This window comes from Anolis carolinensis, chromosome 2 (genome assembly GCF_035594765.1).
Source record: "Anolis carolinensis isolate JA03-04 chromosome 2, rAnoCar3.1.pri, whole genome shotgun sequence".
Lineage (NCBI taxonomy): Eukaryota > Metazoa > Chordata > Lepidosauria > Squamata > Dactyloidae > Anolis > Anolis carolinensis.
Genome location: NC_085842.1, coordinates 189,695,016 through 189,715,006, shown reverse-complemented (window position 1 = coordinate 189,715,006; position 19,991 = coordinate 189,695,016). Strand labels below are relative to the sequence as shown.

Genomic DNA, 19,991 nt, shown 5'->3' with positions numbered 1-19,991 from the left:
TCAAAGCGCCAGGAGAGCGCGTCTTGGGCCAGCCAGTGGCGGTGCTCCCTTTCTCCGGAAGATTAGGCTGTGGCGGGCCTTTGCTTCGCCTCGTGGCTCAGCCCCGCTTCCGCCTCCGTGTCTTTTCCTGCAGGCTGGGTGTTCCTGCCGTGTGAGGGGCGCGATGGAGCTATTGTGGCTGGCGGAAGGGCTGGCGGCGTTGGCGGCGCTTGGTTTGGTCCTGGTGAGCGCGGCAAGCCGCTGCGGGCCTCATTGTGAAGTTTTAGGGCACTTTTCTCCGTCCTTGGGGCCTCATATTATCTCTCCATTGTTGGCATTATCCCAGGCATGGACAAACTTGGGCCCTCCAGGTGTTTTGGACTTCAACTCCCACAATTCCTAACAGACTCAGGTCCCTTCCGCTAGGCGGTTGAGGGGGAAAGGAAGGGGCCTGAGACTGTTAAGAATTGTGGGAGTTGAAGTTCAAAACACCGGGAGAGCCCAAGTTTGCCCGTGCCTGCGTTATCCAATGTCATGAGACACTAGATAAATTTTAATTGTTTTGTTCGTATGCTTGACATTACAAGAACTTGTTTTTGGTTAGCGTAGATTCTGCCTTTTTAATTTTAAAACAAGAGTGGGTTTCTCTCTCTCTGTGAATATTGTTCCATGAGGGGACCCCTGGTGGCACAGTGTGTTAAGGAGCTGAACTGATGAACTTGCGAACCAAAAGGTCCCAGGTTCAAATCCCGGGAGCAGAATGAGCACCCGCTGTTAGCCCCAGCTCCTCCCAACCTAGCAGTTCGAAAACATGCAAATGTGAGTAGATCAATAGGTACCGCTCCGGTGGGAAGGTAACAGTGCTCCATGCAGTCATGCCGGCCACATGACCTGGGGATGTCTATGGACAACGCCGGCTCTTCGGCTTAGAAATGGAGATGATTATCCAACGTAGTTTGCCTTTTAGTAGTCAATGTTTTGTAGTCAATGTATTCAATACATCGTGATATTTTGGTGCTAAATTCGTAAATACAGTAATTACTACATAGCATTACTGTGTATTGAACTACTTTTTCTGTCAAATTTGTTGTATAACATGATGTTTTGGTGTTTAATTTGTAAAATCATAACCTAATTTGATGTTTAATAGGCTTTTCCTTAATCCCTCCATATTATCCAACATATTCACTTATCCAAGGTTCTGCCGGCCCATTTATGTTGGATAAGCGAGACTCTACTGTAGCTTCAAATTTACTTTTCCTTCTCTCCAGACAGCTTTTGTTGCACACATAACTGCGTCAAAGTTGCCAAACCTTCACAGACATGAGGATGAAAGGTTTTTTCTGAATGCTGAAGATAAGAAGGAACCTGTGCCAAACCTCCATGATCTTCCAACACATGAACTTTCCATAGTTGTGCCTTCATATAATGAGGAAGAGCGGTGTAAGATAAAGTTCTGGTTTTCCTTATGTTAACAAAGTGTTTAAGAGCCCCTGGTGGCGCATTGGGCTAAATCCTTGTGCTGGCAGGACTGATGACTTGAAGGTTGGGTTGCTGACCTGAAGGTTGCCGGTTCGAATCCAACCCTGGAAGAGTGTGGATAAGCTCCCTATGTCAGCTCCAGCTCCATGCAGGTATATGAGAGAAGCCTCCCACAAGGATGGGAAAAACATCAAAATATCTGGGCATCTCCTGAGCAACGCAGCCAATTCTCTCACACCAGAAACAATTTGCAGTTTCTCAAGTCACTCTTGACACAAAAAAAGTGCTTTATATTTGTCTCCCCCATCCCACCAATGTAGTTTTACTTAAACTAGATTATTCCTTCTCTCCTCTCCATTTTTTCTTACAGTGCCATCAATGATGGATGAAGCTTTAAACTATCTGGAAAAGAGACAGGTATTTAAAGTAGTGCTTTGAGACTATTTTTTCAGTATCTAATAACATCCTTAACAGGTTTTTTGTGTTCTGGTTACTATAATAAAAGAGCAAATAATAATAATAATAATTGCCCGCCTTTTGTAATGTACTCAAAACAGCACAGCTCACTTCCCCTTTACTTATGAGATAGGTAAGGCTGAGATAAACTTTCATTGCTTACTTAGTTCTAAACCTGGATTTTCCAAACTGCAATCCAACACTTTAACTTCTTCATCACACTGGTTCTCAAACTACTCTTCTTCTTATTTTTATAGAAAGAAGATCCTACATTTACATATGAGATCATTGTGGTTGATGATGGCAGCAGAGATCACACCACAAAGGTATTGAATATTTTTGCATTATACAGATTCTGTGCACATTGACAGTGATATTTCTGTTTCTTTTAGGAAAAAGCAATTCATGTTCATGTTTTGATGTTTTTACCATCCTTGTGAAAGGTTTCTCTCATGTCTCCACGTGGAGCTGATTGAGGGATACTCCTATTGGAATAGTAGGCAGCAAAAAAGACTAGTCTTCCACAGATTGTTCCTCATTCATGTTCATGTCCAGCTAATTCATGTTCTGAAGCATGTTGCTGATAACATAAAATAAGAAGAAAATAACATTTTTATATCATCTTCCTCTTTTGTACTTTCTGCATAGGGAAAAAAGCCTTGTTTCTTCCCTCTCTTCAGATAGATAGGAAAAGGAAAAAGACCTCATTTTCCCACATGAGGAACAATCTGTGGAAGACTGGTCTTTTTTGCTGCCTACTATACAATAGGAATAGTAGGGCCCCAGTGGCGCAGTGGTTAAATCTTTGTGCTGGCAGGACTGATGACTTCAAGGTTGGGTTGCTGGCCTGAAGGTTGCCGGTTCGAATCCAAAAAGAGAGTGGATGAGCTCCCCCTATCAGCTCCAGCTGCATGCTGAGACATGAGAGAAACTTCCCACAAGGATGGTAAAACATCAAAACATCCGGGCGCCCCCTTGGCAACGTCCTTGCAGACGGCCAATTCTCTCACACCAGAAGCGACTTGCAGTTTCTCAGGTTGCTCCTGACACAAAGAAAAAACTCCAATATGATCTATTCGTCATAGCTTTGACTCATAGCAGCACCAATCTTTGCTTTGATTTACCTTGATTTACCAAGCTAGACCATCAACTGAGAGAATGGGGTGAGTACTCCCCACCCTCAAGCTAAGAGTGAACTCCCATAGGATCTGTTGATCTGGATCTGGATGCTCTTCATAGAATCATAGAATAGTAGAGCTGGAAGAGACCTAATGGGCCATCCAGTCCAACCCCCTACCAAGAAGCAGGAAATCGCATTCAGAGCACCCCCGACAGATGGCCATCCAGCCTCTGCTTAAAAGCCTCCAAGGAAGGAGCCTCCACCACAGCCCGGGGGAGAGAGTTCCACTGTCGAACAGCTCTCACAGTGAGGAAGTTCTTCCTGATGTTCAGGTGGAATCTCCTTTCCTGTAGTTTGAAGCCATTGTTCCGTGTCCTAGTCTGCAGGGCAGCAGAAAACAAGCTTGTTCCCTCCTCCCTATGACTTCCCTTCACATATTTGTACATGGCTATCATGTCTCCTCTCAGCCTTCTCTTCTGCAGGCTAAACATGCCAAGCTCTTTAAGCCGCTCCTCATAGGGCTTGTTCTCCAGACCCTTAATCATTTTAGTTGCCCTCCTCTGGACGCTTTCCAGCTTGTCAACATCTCCCTTCAACTGCGGTGCCCAAAATTGGACACAGTATTCCAGGTGTGGTCTGACCAAGGCAGAATAGAGGGGGAGCATGACTTCCCTGGATCTAGATGCTATACCCCTATTGATGCAGGCCAGAATCCCGTTGGCTTTTTTAGCTGCTGCATCACATTGTTGGCTCATGTTTAACTTGCTGTCCACGAGGACTCCAAGGTCTTTTTCGCACACACTGCTGTCAAGCCAGGCGTCCCCCATTCTGTATCTTTGATTTCCATTTTTTTCTGCCAAAATGAAGTATCTTGCATTTGTCCCTGTTGAACTTCATTTTGTTAGTTTCGGCCCATCTCTCTAGTCTGTCAAGATCGTTTTGAATTCTGCTCCTGTCTTCTGGAGTGTTAGCTATCCCTCCCAGTTTTGTGTCGTCTGCAAACTTGATGATCGTGCCTTCTAACCCTTCGTCTAAGTCGTTAATAAAGATGTTGAACAGAACCGGGCCCAGGACGGAGCCCTGCGGCACTCCACTTGTCACTTCTTTCCATGATGAAGATGACGCATTGGTGAGCACCCTTTGGGTTCGTTCGCTTAGCCAATTGCAGATCCACCTAACCGTAGTTTTGTCTAGCCCACATTTTACTAGTTTATTTGCCAGAAGGTCGTGGGGGACTTTGTCGAAGGCCTTACTGAAATCCAGGTAGGCTACATCCACATCTTCATCCAGAAGGCTGTCAGTATTGTGACTGCAGGCATATTACATTGCACTTGACACAAGAGAACTACTAGGTGAGTGAACAGGGGGCAGATGGTCATTTCATACCTTCCCCCCGCTCCCCAGTAGCATCTGGAATGGCAATGGGTGGGGCAGGCCTTTTCACAGCCTAGGAGACTTGTAGCAGTACACTTCCCCTTTTGGTTTGGATGGCCACTATCTTGGCCATATGGCCAAGACAATGGGGAGTTCTCAGCTACTGGTTATCAGAGAAAATTTGGGCACTGCTGTATCCTCTGAGGAAGAGGAGTATTGCTCCCCGTCTCTGGAACTCTCTCCCTAAAGAAATATTAAGGACACTCTCCTTACTTCCTTTTAAAAAACAGCTTAATGCATTTATTTACCATAGGATATAGAGGGGAGGTTTAGAATATTATGTATAATTACCACCGAAATGGTATTTCACCTTGGCTTTGTTAGCTGCATAAATTTTTAATAATGTAAAATGCATTTTTAGATTTGGCTAGATTTGTGTTGTGTTTTAACGATAGATCTGAAGTTGATTGGTTATGTTATTTAATTTTTGATTATGTGTTATACTTTTGTGTTATATGAATTTCTGGGATTTGGTTGGGTTGCTTATTTGTTTATGTTGGTTTATTACAGCACTGAATGTTTGCCATTCTTTGTTGGAAACCACCCTTGGGGAGATAGGTGCAAGATATAAAGTTGTTGTTATTGAGATAAGGACTATATCATAGTGTCAGAGATGAAGGATTCAGTACTTTTAAGGAAAGAGATTAGGACCCTGGATCTCTCTCAGAGGAATAGAGAGCTTTTCCCCATGGCAGTCCCTATCTCCTTGGAAGTGCACTTCTGGCTAACCTCATGCAAATGGTAAGGAAGGACTAGAGCAAGTCAGCCTTCTATAGACCCAACCCAAGTGCTGCTAACAAACTATATAGCCTACCTAAGAATGTAATGACTATGCTTAAACTCCTTTAGTTGATACCCCCATATTTGCCTCATGTTCTCTGCTATTTTTTGTAAAGATGGAGAGCACACTCCAGAGATCTCAGAGGAAGGCAGAGGCAGCCCTCAAGCAGCACATGGGGCTGCCTGCTTAGGTATCAGAGCAGCTCCCTCTGTCTCCATGATGGCAGGGCCCCTCTGTTCAGGAAATTCTTCAAGGAAATTCCCCCAGGGTTAGAATAAGGTCAGTCGGGGATTAAATGAGCTAATGAACGTGGCTCCATCTCAGGATATGTCACTCTGGTGCAGTTCATATCAGCAGCGTCATTGGCAGTTAGGACCAGCTCTGGCTTAAGAGCTGGAATGTGGTTGCATGTTCTAAACAGAACCTGGTGTTAACCCCCTTTTGGGGAAACCAGACTTTTTGGAGGGGTCCTTGGAGCTTACCCTTGTGGAAAATAAAGAGAAAAAGAAGGCACTAGTTCCAAGGAAGAGTAGGAATTACAAAAAAACAGAAGCTGTAAGAGCCTTTCATGCTCCCAGGTTCCATTTCATCCTCTTAGCCAAGGGACTCCAAAGGCTTCAGACTACAGGGTGAAAAGCAAAGATTCCAGCCCAGACACTAGCCCTCTATTATAGTGGACTTCGCTTAACCCAACAACAATAGGGACCAGGAAAAGAGCCAGTAGTCCTGTGCCACCTCACCAATAGGAAACAATCTGTGGGAGTTTATGGACATATGGGTGGAGTCCACCACATATCAATTGATATTGACCTATTCAGATATGGTTCACATATAGAGTACTCATACAATCCTTGTGAGACCTGCATCACATCTCTCAGGTCCATAAACCTAGAGCAGCACCAGCTGCTACTGGAAGCCATCGGTCACCTACTTTAAACTGGGTGGTAGAGGAGGTGCCATTCTCACAAAGGGGACAAAATAAAGTAGACTTTGGTTGAAATAATATATTTGGATCACTCACAACATTCGTGTGTTCAGCATACACAGGTACAAAAAACTTATTAGTCTAGTTTCAGATATCTTTGAGATAGTTCCTTGTGCCAGCTGGCCAGAGCATTTCTCTTGTCACAAAACAGCTATCAACAGGTCATATAGTCAAAAGGAGAGCTATAATTTCTCAGAAACTATAGAGTAAAGGAAGCTGCATACTAGAACATACATATAAGAAACAGTAAGCAACAAGATCATAAACAGATTGCTAGAGAAGTCTTGATGAAGGTTGTCATTCCAACAAAGCATATTGCCAATTCCTTCATGAGAAGTATAATTACCTGTTCAGTGTATTGTTGGTGCTCAGGGTGCTCATCAAAATCAACAGGTGGTTCAAGCCTAGGTTATGAGTGCACCAGCACTCTGCCCTAATCAGAGAGGCTCTGGTAGATCCCAAACTAGAAGAGACTAATTTCTTATTTGCTAGGAAAAAGAAAACTGATTCTTACTTGTGATACATTTGTTTACAACAGAAGGGTGGCTGGTGGGTTTGGATGTTTGATATAGTAGTGCTTTGGTATTTAGTCAGAAATAGCTTCTTTTTCAACTTGGCAAGAAGGATCAATAAAGTTATTTACAAGGAATTATCTTTTTGAGCCTGCTTTTTGTCTGAGGTCTTCCAAGGTCTGACAGTATATAATGAAAATCATTAAAAATTACCTTGAAGCCTAGCAAAACAAACCACTACATGGTTAGTATACTTAAAGCATAGAAAGAAAAGCTGAGTAAGGGAACATCTGGAAATGGCTCTAGCTCAATCTTTTTGGTGTTTCTGTTTAATTTTATTTGCAGCTGTTTTGCTTTATTATAATGATGTATTTGGTGTTTTTGCTTCAGAACTGGTCTTGCATCTTTCAGAATTATGATTAATTTAAAAATATTTACATAAATAAAAATTAGAAAGGCAGTAGTTTATTGTAGGGAAGTACAGAAAGTTTCATACGTCGCGTGAAGTGTTAATATTTAATGCAGGTTTTATGTAATGTCATAAACATTTTTGTTAATTCCTGTGTCTCTAATTTACATTCACCCAATAGGTTGCACTGAAGTATACTAAAAAATACGGCAGTGACAAAGTGAGAGTTCTCACTCTGGTGAAGAATCGTGGAAAAGGAGGAGCTGTCAAAATGGTAATAGACTAACTTTTCCTTTCTGTAACTATATTGTTTCTGTAGCAAAGAAACATTGAGGGTTTTTTAAATTAGTGCACATAATCATTTTTTAATGACCGAAGACACCCGAGTACATTGCATCACTGTGTCATTGGAAAATGAGCAACTCTAATTTATATGAAACTAGCTTGGGGACTCGGTGATGCCTGGGTTATTTGAAAAGGGCCTTATTTGTTTTTGGGTGTTAGGTCATATCAGTTTGGTCATATGTTACGCTATGCTTTGGAAAAGAACTTGATATTTGCTTTTGTTTTTTATGAATGCTCCTATTAGGAAATGCATAAGGATGTGGGTGAACTACAATTCCCAAAAATCTTGGGTCAGTCCTCCCCAAATCTCACCAGTATTCACAGTTGGCCATGTTGGGTCTGTGTGCCAAGTTTGGTCCAGATCTGTCACTTGCTGGGTTCAGTGTTCTCTGAATACGGGTGAACTATAACTGTCTGATGCCAAGGTCAATCATCCCTAAGTCCACTATGTAAAGTTGGCAGTGTTGGGTCTTTTTCCAAGTTTGGTCCAGATCCATCATTGGTGGGTTTCAGAAAGCTCACGAAATACAGGTGAACTATAACTCCCAGACATAAAGGTCAATCATCCAGGGCCACCAGTGTTCTCAGTTGGCTATGTTGAATTTGTGTGCCAAGTTTGGTTCAGAGCTGTCACTTGCTGGGTTCAGTGTTCTCTGAATATGGGTGAGCTATAACTCTTATGATGCCAAGGTCAGTCACCCCAAAGTCTACCAGTATGCAAAGCTAGCAGCTTTTGGTCTGTGTGGCAAGTTTGGTCCAAAGCCATCATTGGTGGGTTTCAGAGGGTTCACGGAACACAGGTGAAGTATAAATCCCAGAGTTAAATCACCCGCAGAGTCCACCAGTATTCCCAGTTGGCCATGTTGAATTTGTGTGCCAAGTTTGGTCCAGATCCCTCATCTGCTGAGTTCAGTGTTCTCTGGATATGGGTGAACTATAACTCCTGGATGTCAAGTCAGTCACCTCCAAACCCAGCCAGTATGCAAAGTTGTCCGTGTTGGGTCTGAGTGTCAAGTGAGTTCCAGGTCACTCGTTGATGGAGTTCAGAGTGCTCTCAGGTCCCAGTCCCTACAACTCCTATAAATCAAGGTGAATTCCCCCAGATCTCTAGTACGTTCAGTTTCTGATCAATTACTCTGTTTGCTGCATGCTATAGGAAAGGGTAGGGAAAGGGTTAGGGGAGAGGCAGCGGGTGGGGTCAGGAAAATTGAGAGAGAAAGGAACACTGGGATATGCTCGCTGTAACCTGCAATGTCCTGGGAGGGAGTGAATTGGTTGCTCCTCAGCACTGGGAACTATAGCCTGTTTGTGGAGGTTGGAGGCTGTCTGTGTGAGCAGGCACCCATGCCACATACACACATACAGATTTTCAGCCACGTGTTGCTGTGGCAACGTGTGGTGGTATGGGAAATAAAGTATTGAGGAATTGGTGGTAGTTAGTATATGTTATGGAGCCTCCGGTGGCCTAGGGGATAAAAGCCTTGTGATTTGAAGGTTGGGTTGCTGACCTGAAGGCTGCCAGGTTCGAATCCCACCCGGGGAGAGTGCAGATGAGCTCCCTCTAACAGCTCCAGCTCCATGCGGGGACATGAGAGAAGCCTCCCACAAGGATGGTAAAAACATCAAAACATCCGGGCGTCCCCTGGGCAACGTCCTTGCAGACGGCCAATTCTCTCACTCCAGAAGCAACTCCGGTTGCTCCTGACACGAAAAAAGTATATGTTATTTCCTAAAGGAATCCTTGTTTGGCGAGCTGGAGTAGCACTCTCAATCAAAGAGGTGCTTTGAAGCCTGGCTACTTCCTTTGTAGGGGAATCATCGTTTGGCCAGCTTGAATTGCACTGGATAGTCTTGCAGCTTAAAAGCCTGGCCGCTTTCTACATAGGGCATCCTTGTTAGGCCAGGTTGAATGGGATGGAGTAGCCTTGTGGCTTCAAAGCCTGGGGGTTTTCTATCTAGGGGAAGTCTTGGTTGGCCAGGTTGAATAGCCTTGCTACTTGCAAGCCTGGCCGCTTTCTACCTTGCGAAATCTTTGGTTGGCTAGGTTTAATAGTTTCGGTGCGGCAGGTATAAATGCTGCAATTAGCCACCTTGATTAGCATGTATTAGCCTTGCAGCTTCAAAGCTTGGCTGCTTCCTGCCTGGGGGAATTCTTTGTTGGGAGGTGTTAGCTGGCCCTAGTTGTTTCCTGTCTGGGATTTCCATTTTCAGAGTGTTGCTTTTTATTTACTGTCCTTATTTTAGAGATTATAGCTGTGTGAAAGGGCCTTGAGTCTACACTGCCATATAATCCAGTTCAAATTAGATAATCTGTATTTTATAGGCAGTATGGAAGAGGCCTAAGGGAATCCTGTCCCCCAGGCACCATTGTGGCTCTGTGGGTTGCTAGGACATGAAGTGAGTGAAGCCTAAAGGGTTATTCTAACTAGCAGCCAGGAGAAGAACGGCTCTGCAATTTGGTCTTTATTTTTCTAGTTTTTTATTGAAAGACATAGATTGGATGACTATGTCTTTTGAGGCCAAATTTGGCGTGATTTGGTTCAGTGGTTTTGTTGTTTACTCCATGCGAAAAACGCACATTACACACACACACACACACACACACACACACACACACGTGTATAGATTGTTTATTTGAATAATTCTTGATTTTATTTTATTTACCCATGCATTTGTGTTCTCCATCTGACATGAGATGCATTGTCCTATGAATCTTCATAGTTTTATTCCTTATTTATGTTATAACCATTCAGTAACAAAATCTGCCTGCGCAAATTTTTACTGTGTTTTTGACTCCTTGGGGCTGGCTTGATGCACCTCTGGCATAGTGTCCATGAGACTGTTGATTGTTCGGGTGATTAAGTACACTGTGTCCAGGCATTTACATTCAGTAGCCAAAGAGAACCTAGTGAATTGCATGAACATTTTTGAAGTAGTTGTATCAAGTGAAACATGCCTTCCTTGAATTAAAATCAGTACTAATACAAAATCTTGGCTTATTCTTACACGCAGGGTGTTTTCATTTCACGAGGGAAAAAAATCCTCATGGCAGATGCTGATGGTGCCACAAAGTTTGAAGATATTGAAAAAGTAGAAAAAGGTCTCGAAAGTCTTCAGCCTTGGCCTGTGAGTTTTTTGTTTGTTCACTTATTTCCATTATGGTCGTTGACTATATTGATATTCTCTTTCAATCAATAAATAAATCCTGGTTTGTATATTTGCATATCTATTTATTGAGATATATTTTATTTGACTTCCAAATACCACCATTTGTAGAGATCCCTATCAAATCATGATTCAGAAGTTGTTCAGAAGAAGTAATGTTTTTACTGACTATTATGTTTAAATTTATTGTTTTTTATAATTTGGATTTTTTACCATAATAAGTATGTTATCTTTAAATTATACTCTTTGATATTAAGTGATGTAGTTGTGGCATTGAATGTTTGCCATTTTATATGTATGTTAACTACCCTGAATCCCTCTGGGGAGAGAGGGCAGTCTAGAAATAAAGATGATGATGATGATTGGTCTTTCTCCTACCAAAAATCAATCAGATCTAACATTGTATTGTTTCTCAGGAGTGGATTTGTGGCAGAAAAATATTGAGTATTCTGTGTAAATATTTGCAGTTTTAGTTTAATGCAGAATAGGTTCTGACCTTTAACTTTTTAGCACTGGCCATAAATTATCACTGTGGTACTCATTCCATTGTGTTAATGAACTTTTTGCTGTAGCATCCTTAATCTGGATATGAATTGCATGTATGAATTTTGCTTGGAAACGCCATCTCTTCCTAACATTGATTTGTTAAATTTTTACAAACAGTTGTTAATGTGTTCTCTCTAGGACCAGATGGCCATCGCCTGTGGCTCTCGAGCTCACTTGGAGAAAGATTCAATAGCACAGGTAAGGTTGGCTTTTCTACTTTTTATTCTACAGGTACATCAGGTTTCTTGAAATAAAAAATAATGAACAGCATTTAGAGACCAGTCCCAATGACCTGCAAGATATCTGCACCATATTTGTCTTCCCACCTGAAGTCAATAGGAAGTACTCTTAACAGTAAATGCTAGCTACTAGTTCAGTTTGAAGAAAACATGAAGGGCTTTGATGAACACTTCTGTACAGAAGTTTGTGAGGACGAGTGAAAGGTTTTTAAATGAAGGGAAGGGGAATTGGTTGAAAAAGCACAGGGAATAAACAAAAACTCAGTTTAATAGAATAGCTAGATATACATGAAAATCGGAACTCATTTTCTTCCAGTGGAACTGCATATCTCACTCAAGCATGGAAAGGTGGTAAACAACTCTTTGCTCCATGGAACATTGAGAAAGACACACAGGATGACATAGATAAGCAGGACTTATAAATTAAGGAGGCATAGATAGATGTAGCATGTCACAAAAAGAGTGACATACTGCCTTCCTGGAGCATGGGTGGCTATCAGGTTCATCAGACCATCTGGTTGTTATTCTCTCCTACTATCAATGTAGGAAAATATTAGAATCAGAGAAAATGTTGAATAGATCTCCAAAACAATGAAACTTCATACTGCAAATGAAAGACTACAAATGCAATTTTCATTACTGCTTCCTAAGCACTAGTAGAGAAAAGGGATATTTGAAGTTCATAGCTCATGCACAGATAATATCATTGGGAAAGACTTAGTGTCTTCTGTCATGGACTTACAATAAAAGTGTAAAGGCCTTCTGTATAATGAATGCAAGGCAAGGAAGAATGATCTGATCAGAAGTCTTAAAATTCTAATCAGAAGGACTTAAAATGAATAGCAAAAAACAACAGCAGTGAACTGCTGGTAAATGCAGCTGAGAAATTGAGAAAGATCAACATCCATATCTTCTAGGTTCCAGATATTAATATAGATGGGAAATGGTGAACAGGATGAACTTGATAAATAGGAATGTGGCATAATCTGACATCTTTGAAAGCTGGTGGATTGATATTGCAGAAATATACCACCCATCCTGCTGATTATAATATTGATTCAGTTTTATCAGTTTGAATTCAGAGTTATTGTTCTTTCTCTTGGTTTTGAGAAATAAACATTTTATTATTATAATTATTATTGAATTGATATTGTGACTTTCAAAGTATGATCCAACGTGGCATTTTAAAAGTAAGGCTTTGATATATCCAAAAGTACTCCTTTATTATATCTTTATTACATCAAATTAAATCTGTATAACATCTCCATTTTGCTTATTTCTAGTCCTAGATACAAATAATGATTGCTATAAAATGCCATGCTATCATTTGTCTTTTTTAAATTTGACATGTTTATACATGTTGCTATGGTAGAATTTACCTGTTTGTGAATAGAGACAATTAACATTTTGCCTTTTGTTTGCAGAGGTCATACTTCCGAACACTTCTCATGTATGGATTCCATTTTTTAGTATGGTTTCTTTGTGTGAAGGAAATCAAAGACACCCAATGTGGTTTTAAACTATTAACCCGTGAGGCTGCTGCTCAAACTTTTTCAGTACTCCATATAGAGCGTTGGTAGGTATTATGTTCCTCAGTAATTTTGATCCCTTGGAAGCAGATTTGAAACTAATAAGAAAGGCAGATTTCAAAATATAATGGATAAAAAACTAAGGGGAAAAGCTTAGATAAATTAGGGGAGTAGATAAAGTTTAGTATGAAGAAGGAAATGATTATGGAAGAATTAGGGGAAATAAAATTGTCATGGTTCCATTGCATACAACTAGAACAATTATTCAAGAATTGGATAAAAAATAATAAAAATGGAAGTAAACTTAATCAATTTGAACAAATAATACAAAATGGAAGAGATATAGATGAACATAAAAATTGAAAGGAATAACTAGTAAAATATAAAAGATACTTGAAATAAAGAATAACATTCTCAAGGATGTCTGGGAAGAAGATTTAGGGATGAAAATAAAGGAAATGGAGTGGTCACAATTATGGGAACAAAGACATTTGAAAAACTTATCAATACGAGTTAAAGAAAACTATAAATTGATATGGAAATGGTATCTAACACCAATAAAAATAGCAAATATAAATAAAATTACTAAAGAAAATGCTGGAGAGGATGCCAAGAAGCAGGAACATATATACAGTAGAGTCTCACTTATCCAAGCCTCTGGATAATCCAAGCCATTTTTGTAGTCAAGGTTTTCCATATATCGTGATATTTTGGTGCTAAATTCGTAAATACAGTAATTACAACATAACATTACTGCCTAATGAACTACTTTTTCTGTCCAATTTGTTGTATAACATGACGTTTTGGTGCTTAATTTATAAAATCATAACCTAATGTGATGTTTAATAGGCTTTTCCTTAATTTCTCCTTATTATCCAAGATATTCGCTTATCCAAGCTTCTGCTGGCCCGTTTAGCTTGGATAAGTGAGACTCTACTGTACATATGTGGTGGCATTGTAAATACATAGGTATTTTTGGAGAAAGGTATGTAGAGAGATTGAGGATATAATAAACATAAAAATAGAAAAGTTCTAGTATAGCCTTATTATCATTATATAATAATAAACAGCTAAAAAAGAAGAAAAAGATACAATATCTAACCTATTAACAGTAGCAAGACTGCTTATAGCAAGGAATTGGAAAACAAAAATACAAATTGAAGGAATATACAAGGAATTCTGCGAAATGGCAATAAATGATAAGTTGACATAGAATCATAGAATAATAGAGTTGGAAGAAACCTCATGGGCCATCCAGTCCAACCCCCTACCAAGAAGCAGGAAAATCATTCAAAGCACCCCGACAGATGGCCATCCAGCCTCTACTTAAAAGCCTCCAAAGAAGGATCCTCCACCACAGTCTGGGGAAGAGAGTTCCACTGCTGAACAGCTCTCACAGTGAGGAAGTTCTTCCTGATGTTCAGGTGGAATCTCCTTTCCTGTTGTTTAAAGCCATTGTTCCGTGCCCTACTCTCTAGGGCAGCAGAAATCAAGCTTGCTCCCTCCTCCCTATGACTTCCTCTCACATTTTTATACATGGCTATCATGTCTCCTCTCAGCCTTTTCTTCTGCAGGCTAAACATACCCAGCTCTTTAAGCCACTCCTCATAGGGCTTGTTCTCCAGACCCTTGATCATTTTAGTTGCCCTCCTCTGGACACATTCCAGCTTGTCAACATCTTCCTTTACCTGCGGTGCCCAGAATTGGACACAGTATTCCAGGTGTGGTCTGACCAAGAATAGAGGGGTAGCATGACTTCCCTGGATCTAGATGCTATACCCCTATTTATGTAGGCCAAAATCCCATTGGCTTTTTTACCTGCCGCACCACATTGTTGGCTCATGTTTAACTTGCTGTCCACGAGGACTCCAAAAGTTAAAAGAGGTATATAAAAAAGTGATTTTGATTATGTCTGTGGAAAATGTATTGAAAGAGGATTGAAAAAGAAGGGTGGAAAGTTACCTCCACAAGAGGAAATGAAGTTTTGGACAGAAAATATAAAAAGGGGGAGGGGAACATGGTGGGGAATGATAGAAGTATATGTACAAGAGTGAAAGTTACAGTCGATATAAAAAGATTTATGAGATGCATTGGATATTACATGTCTGCTGTATAACAAATGTATTGAATTGTTTTAAATTAAAATAAAGAATATTTTTTTTAAAAGCAGATTTCAAGAAGTCATCCAGTGCTGCAGTGGTCCGCATTGCTGTTGAGGCAGGGGAGATAACGAAGGGTAGCAAGGGACGAAAGTGAGATCACATTGTTGCGAACTTTGTCTTCAATTAGGGATAAGAAGTGACAGCTTAAGTAAGAAGCATAATAGAAAAATACACTTCAAAGAGAGAGCTGTTGCTAAATAAGAGTTTATGAAAGCACAATAGAGCAGTAGGGGGAAAGGTGACCCAACTTTAGGAATTGTACTTCTTCACCATATATCGAAATTGCTGCTTTCTGTAATAGAAAAAGAAGAACAGGCATGCCAAAATTATTTTTGTCTTTTACGTTATTGGCCAGAAAATAGTGATTTGGCATATATATACCTTTATCATGTCTATTCCTTTGTGTTCAAAATAAGCTTTTGAGCGTTACAAGTACATGAAAAGACCAGTCATGATTTCAAGGCGGTACTGAGTGTTTGTGTTGTGTTGCAGGGCATTTGATGTGGAACTACTCTATATTGCTCAGTGCCTTAAAATACCAATAGCAGAAGTTGCTGTCAACTGGACAGAAATCGAAGGTCAGTTAATCTAGAAAACCTTTCACTGAGTTCTTTGTGTTCATCTTTTTTTCCTCCCTGAATAAGAAAGCTCAATATTCCTATTCTAGTGCAGCCTCTCCCAACCATGAAGGTCACTCTCCTTTTTGCATATTCTCTCCTGCCTCTCTGCTTCCTAGTATGAGATGCAGCTGCGGTGCAGCTGAAAGAACCAGGATTTCTGTTGTACTCTAGCTCTGAAACATCCTTTCACCCAGCACCACACTAGAGTCCAGTAATTCAATCTAAAATGTTTATTAAAGAAACTAGCTAAAAAGTGGGGAAAAGACCATTCCAAAAGAGTCAATAGAATAGAAAATACAAAATAGCAGTGATCCAAAAAAGCCAAGGAAACCAAAATCCACAGCAGTACTCCAAATATAAATCCATCAACATGAAAACAGGAACTTTTCCCTGGTAAACTCTTCAAGGAAACACAGGCATACACAAGAGCAGGAAACTTGAAAATACTTGAACCAAGAATTTGAGAGCAGAAACCAGAGAACAATCTCCTATAGCAACATTGTCTCTGAAAGGCCTGAAAACAACCCACCAATTTAAGCTCTCCAAACATGCATGTGGATCTCCTCTCAGCCTTATCTCTGTGCCTCTTAGAAAATCTTGTTTGTCAGCTTTTAACTCTCTGCATTCTCAGGGCTAATCTAAATTCCCTTGAAGACTTCCCATCAGCCCAAAGCTGTTTCTCCAGGGAACTGGTACTTTCATTTCCCCTTTTCCCGAGAATGAGCTGAAGAATCCAAAACATCAGTCTCATCTGCCTGCTGTTCCCGCCAATCACTCACATACTCTTCACTTTGAAACTCATCATCTCCAGTCGATTCATTCCCTGAACAGTCAGAAAAATCCTCTGATGCTTGCCAGACTACAACAATTTCATAACACATTTGACAGAGAGATTATTTCTATACAGCTTAGTCTGGAGCTGATGATGCCAACATATTGCAGATCATCTTGGAGCTCCAAGACAATGAGAGGAAAACCCTCCACACTCTTTTCATTGTATCCCAGGTCAAAAACTAATGAGAAATTTTTATCAATCTGATAAATTTGTTTGGCTGTATGAACCTGCCCGTGCCCTGAGATCTTCAGAAGCCCTTCTCTTGGTCCTACCTCCATTGCAAGCTTGGTTGGTGTGAATGAGATAGCGGACCTTCCTTTTCAGTGGTTGCCCCTTGACTCTGGGACTCCCTTCTTCCAAGTGAAGCCAGAACGGCCGCCTCTCTACTGCCCTTCCGGTGGCGGGCTAAAACCTTTTTATTCAGGCAGGCTTTTAAAGAAGGTTTTAAAGATCAATTGAAGGAGTGCTGTGGTTTTTAACCTTGAATATGTTTTAATGGCTTTTAACTGAATTTTTAAATACTGGTTATATTTAATTCTGTTTTAATGTTTGCATATTTGTATATTTTAAATTGTATGCTAATGCTTTTATGTTAAGTCACTTTGAGTCTCCTTTGGGAGAGATAAAGCGGGATATAAATAAATAATAATGATAAGTTGGGTGCTGAATTTGGAATCAGATCTTTCTGTTTAAAAAAACTGTAAGGAGGTTTATTTATTTACGAAGCGTAGGATACTGCAAAGAAAAAAGGTAAATTTGATTCAAGGAAGCCAGAGTTTTCAGGATTTTACCAGGGCTTTCAATGCCCATACTTTAGGGCAGTGTTTTTCAGATTTGCTCCTCCAGGTGTTTTGGACTTCAGTTCCCAGAAATCTCATCCATCTTATCAGCTGTTAGGAATTATGGGAGCTGAAGTCCAAAACATCTGGAGGAGCAGTGTTTTTAGAGGCTTTTTATTTCTAGGAGCACCGTAAGTCAAATTCAACCAGTCAGCAAATAAGAAAAGAAATTAGGAATAGGATATGCAGAGAACTAATTTGGATTGTATGCAACGGGCACAAAATAAGTTATCTAGCCCAACTCTACATATATGCCAAAAGCATTGAATGAACAGGAGTAGAACAACAGAGATAAAGTTTAAGTCAATGTAGGATGAGAGCAAATAAACTAGTCCCACTTTTATCAAAGTCCCATGGTAATTTTGTTGGATACAGATAACTCAAACATTGTGGCATTTTGACATATGTGCTCTTTCAAATAACATTCGCCAACACACTTTTTTGTGCCTCATATGTTAGCACTGTTTCAGAGCATATTCAATTCACTGATTCCAATAATGGCACCAGTTTTCTCCTATCAGCTCTAGCTTTGGAGGTACTGAACATATGACATCTACCAGTCTTCATCTGCTCACCCATAACAAATCATGATAACCAGATGTTGTGAGCTGCCTTGGGTCCATTTGGAGAAAGGCGACAAAGAAATAAATTAACAAATAAAATATCTGGGTAACTGGAGCTGATGCAATCTATCCAAAGCAATTTTCTAAATCAGCGCCCCAAATAACCCCAAGAACAGGCCTACTATTGTATTACATGCCTACACACTTTTTGAAAAGGCATAGGACCATGACAATTGAACCTTGGGAGAGGAGGCAATACCACAGCCATTCTTTAATAGTGTTCTCCACATGACCAAGCTCTCAGAAGAGATTATATAATATGTCTTCTCTGTATGACCATATGGTGAACTTAAGAGGAAGAAGTTGGTACCTGGTTCATCCACAAAACTCCTTCCCTTCTATAATAAATGAGTGGGCACCATAGTTTTAATCAGTAAAAATGCATAATATGACTGACTATGCCATCTTTGAGAGTGCTATACAGTATTTCATTATTTAGCTATAATGTAGTAAGTACTTCTGAATGTATTTCAAAATGTCTCATAATCAGATGATATGTACAAATAATAACACTTCCCCCTTGTTTTTAATAGGTTCCAAATTGGTTCCCTTCTGGAGTTGGCTACAAATGGGGAGGGACCTTCTCTTTATACGACTGAGATATTTCACTAGGGCCTGGCAGCTTGGAAGAAGAAAAGAAAATTAGGTTATTAATAGTGGGCCAAATGAATTGTTTAGATCATTATGGTGCGGTTTTCCAACAACTATGAAAAAAGGATAACGCTGAGATTACTCTTCATTACTATTATGTATTTCACTTGTGAACTCATTTGAAAACAGTCAAGGATATTGATGGGTTTTTTTTAAAAAAAATACAATTGAGTATCAGCCTTTTAATCTTTACAGCACCAATTGTAAATTGTTTTCATTTTGCACAACACATTCCTGTAAAACCAACAAAATATAAAAGAGGACTTAATACATGCTAAAAGCCCATGGATTGTTGTTTTCTCTTTGCTAAATCAGTTTGTGTATTGATTTACAGACGAATATCTCTTAGAAAGCACAAGATGTGACCTTCATTGAAGTAAATGGAAATTCCTTTTGCCTAGGGTAGCTCAGGCATCCTGAAGAAATCACTGAATTTAAATATTTCTCGGTGTACTTAAACTGGTCACTTATGATTTTAAAACAAAAACATCAGTTTTCTAAGGCAATATGGCTGTCATGGACAATGCAGACAAACTGGACACATTTAAGGTTATGTTGATTTCACTAGGAAATAGCAGCATACAATTGTACTCACTCATTGAATTCAACATGGAGTAAGACTATCTACTGAATAAGGTGTATATCTTTTTGAGAGAAGATGGTATTTCCAATACTCTCAAAAAGAGAAGTTCAGAACACAAGGAAATGGTTGTGTAATAATGTACTGGGATCAGTTTTCTTTATTGCAATTAATTGTTAAACTTTGAACAGACTTTGCAATTCCAGGTTTATTGTCATATTTTTATATTGTGGAAGAATAAAATTTAAATGGTGTTGTGAAACAGTGTGAACATCACTGATGACTCTTAAACCATTTTCTTAACTTAGTCAGGGTCGCAGATTGTTAAAGTTTACAAACTGCTGACCAAATTTTCACATGCATATCCAATTCTACAAAAAGATTTATAATGATGATCTTTTTGGTGGCCTTTTACTTCTATAGAAGCATTTCTATCAGTTTATTTATTTACAGTATTTATATTCCGCCCTTCTCACCCCGAAGGGGACTCAGGGCAGATCACATTGCACATATAAGGCAAACTTTCAATGCCATAACATAGAACAGAGACAGACACAGGCACGGACGGGCCTCGAACTCATGACCTCTTGGTCAGAATGATTTGTTGCAGCTGGCTTATAACCAGCCTGCGCCCCAGCCCGGTCCTTAAATTTCTGCACAAAAACCCCCATTCAGTATGTTGAGTGAACTAATCTAGAA

General features: G+C 40.0%; 1 protein-coding gene across 2 annotated transcripts; it reads left to right on the top strand.

Moving 5' to 3' along the window:
- Positions 1-3: 3 nt before the first annotated feature.
- Positions 4-19,554, top strand: alg5 (ALG5 dolichyl-phosphate beta-glucosyltransferase). 2 transcript variants are annotated; one of them, XM_003216852.4, is made up of 10 exons: positions 4-223; positions 1,251-1,422; positions 1,832-1,878; positions 2,175-2,243; positions 7,340-7,432; positions 10,516-10,629; positions 11,353-11,412; positions 12,878-13,029; positions 15,637-15,722; positions 18,595-19,554. In XM_003216852.4, exons 1-10 carry the CDS (start codon positions 164-166, stop codon positions 18,705-18,707), a joined length of 966 nt encoding a protein of 321 aa, XP_003216900.1. In that variant the 5' UTR covers positions 4-163; the 3' UTR covers positions 18,708-19,554. The 2 variants fall into 2 exon arrangements, with proteins under 2 accessions (XP_003216900.1, XP_008102052.1); XM_008103845.3 differs by lacking the exon at positions 2,175-2,243.
- Positions 19,555-19,991: the final 437 nt, after the last annotated feature.

Bases quoted from the DNA above. Each gene is read 5' to 3' on its own strand.
- alg5 (XM_003216852.4), top strand. From the start codon at position 164: ATGGAGCTATTGTGGCTGGCGGAAGGGCTGGCGGCGTTGGCGGCGCTT. The intron at 1,423-1,831 runs GTAAGATAAAGT...TTTTTCTTACAG, and splicing joins ATATAATGAGGAAGAGCGGT to TGCCATCAATGATGGATGAA. The intron at 1,879-2,174 runs GTATTTAAAGTA...TTATTTTTATAG, and splicing joins ACTATCTGGAAAAGAGACAG to AAAGAAGATCCTACATTTAC.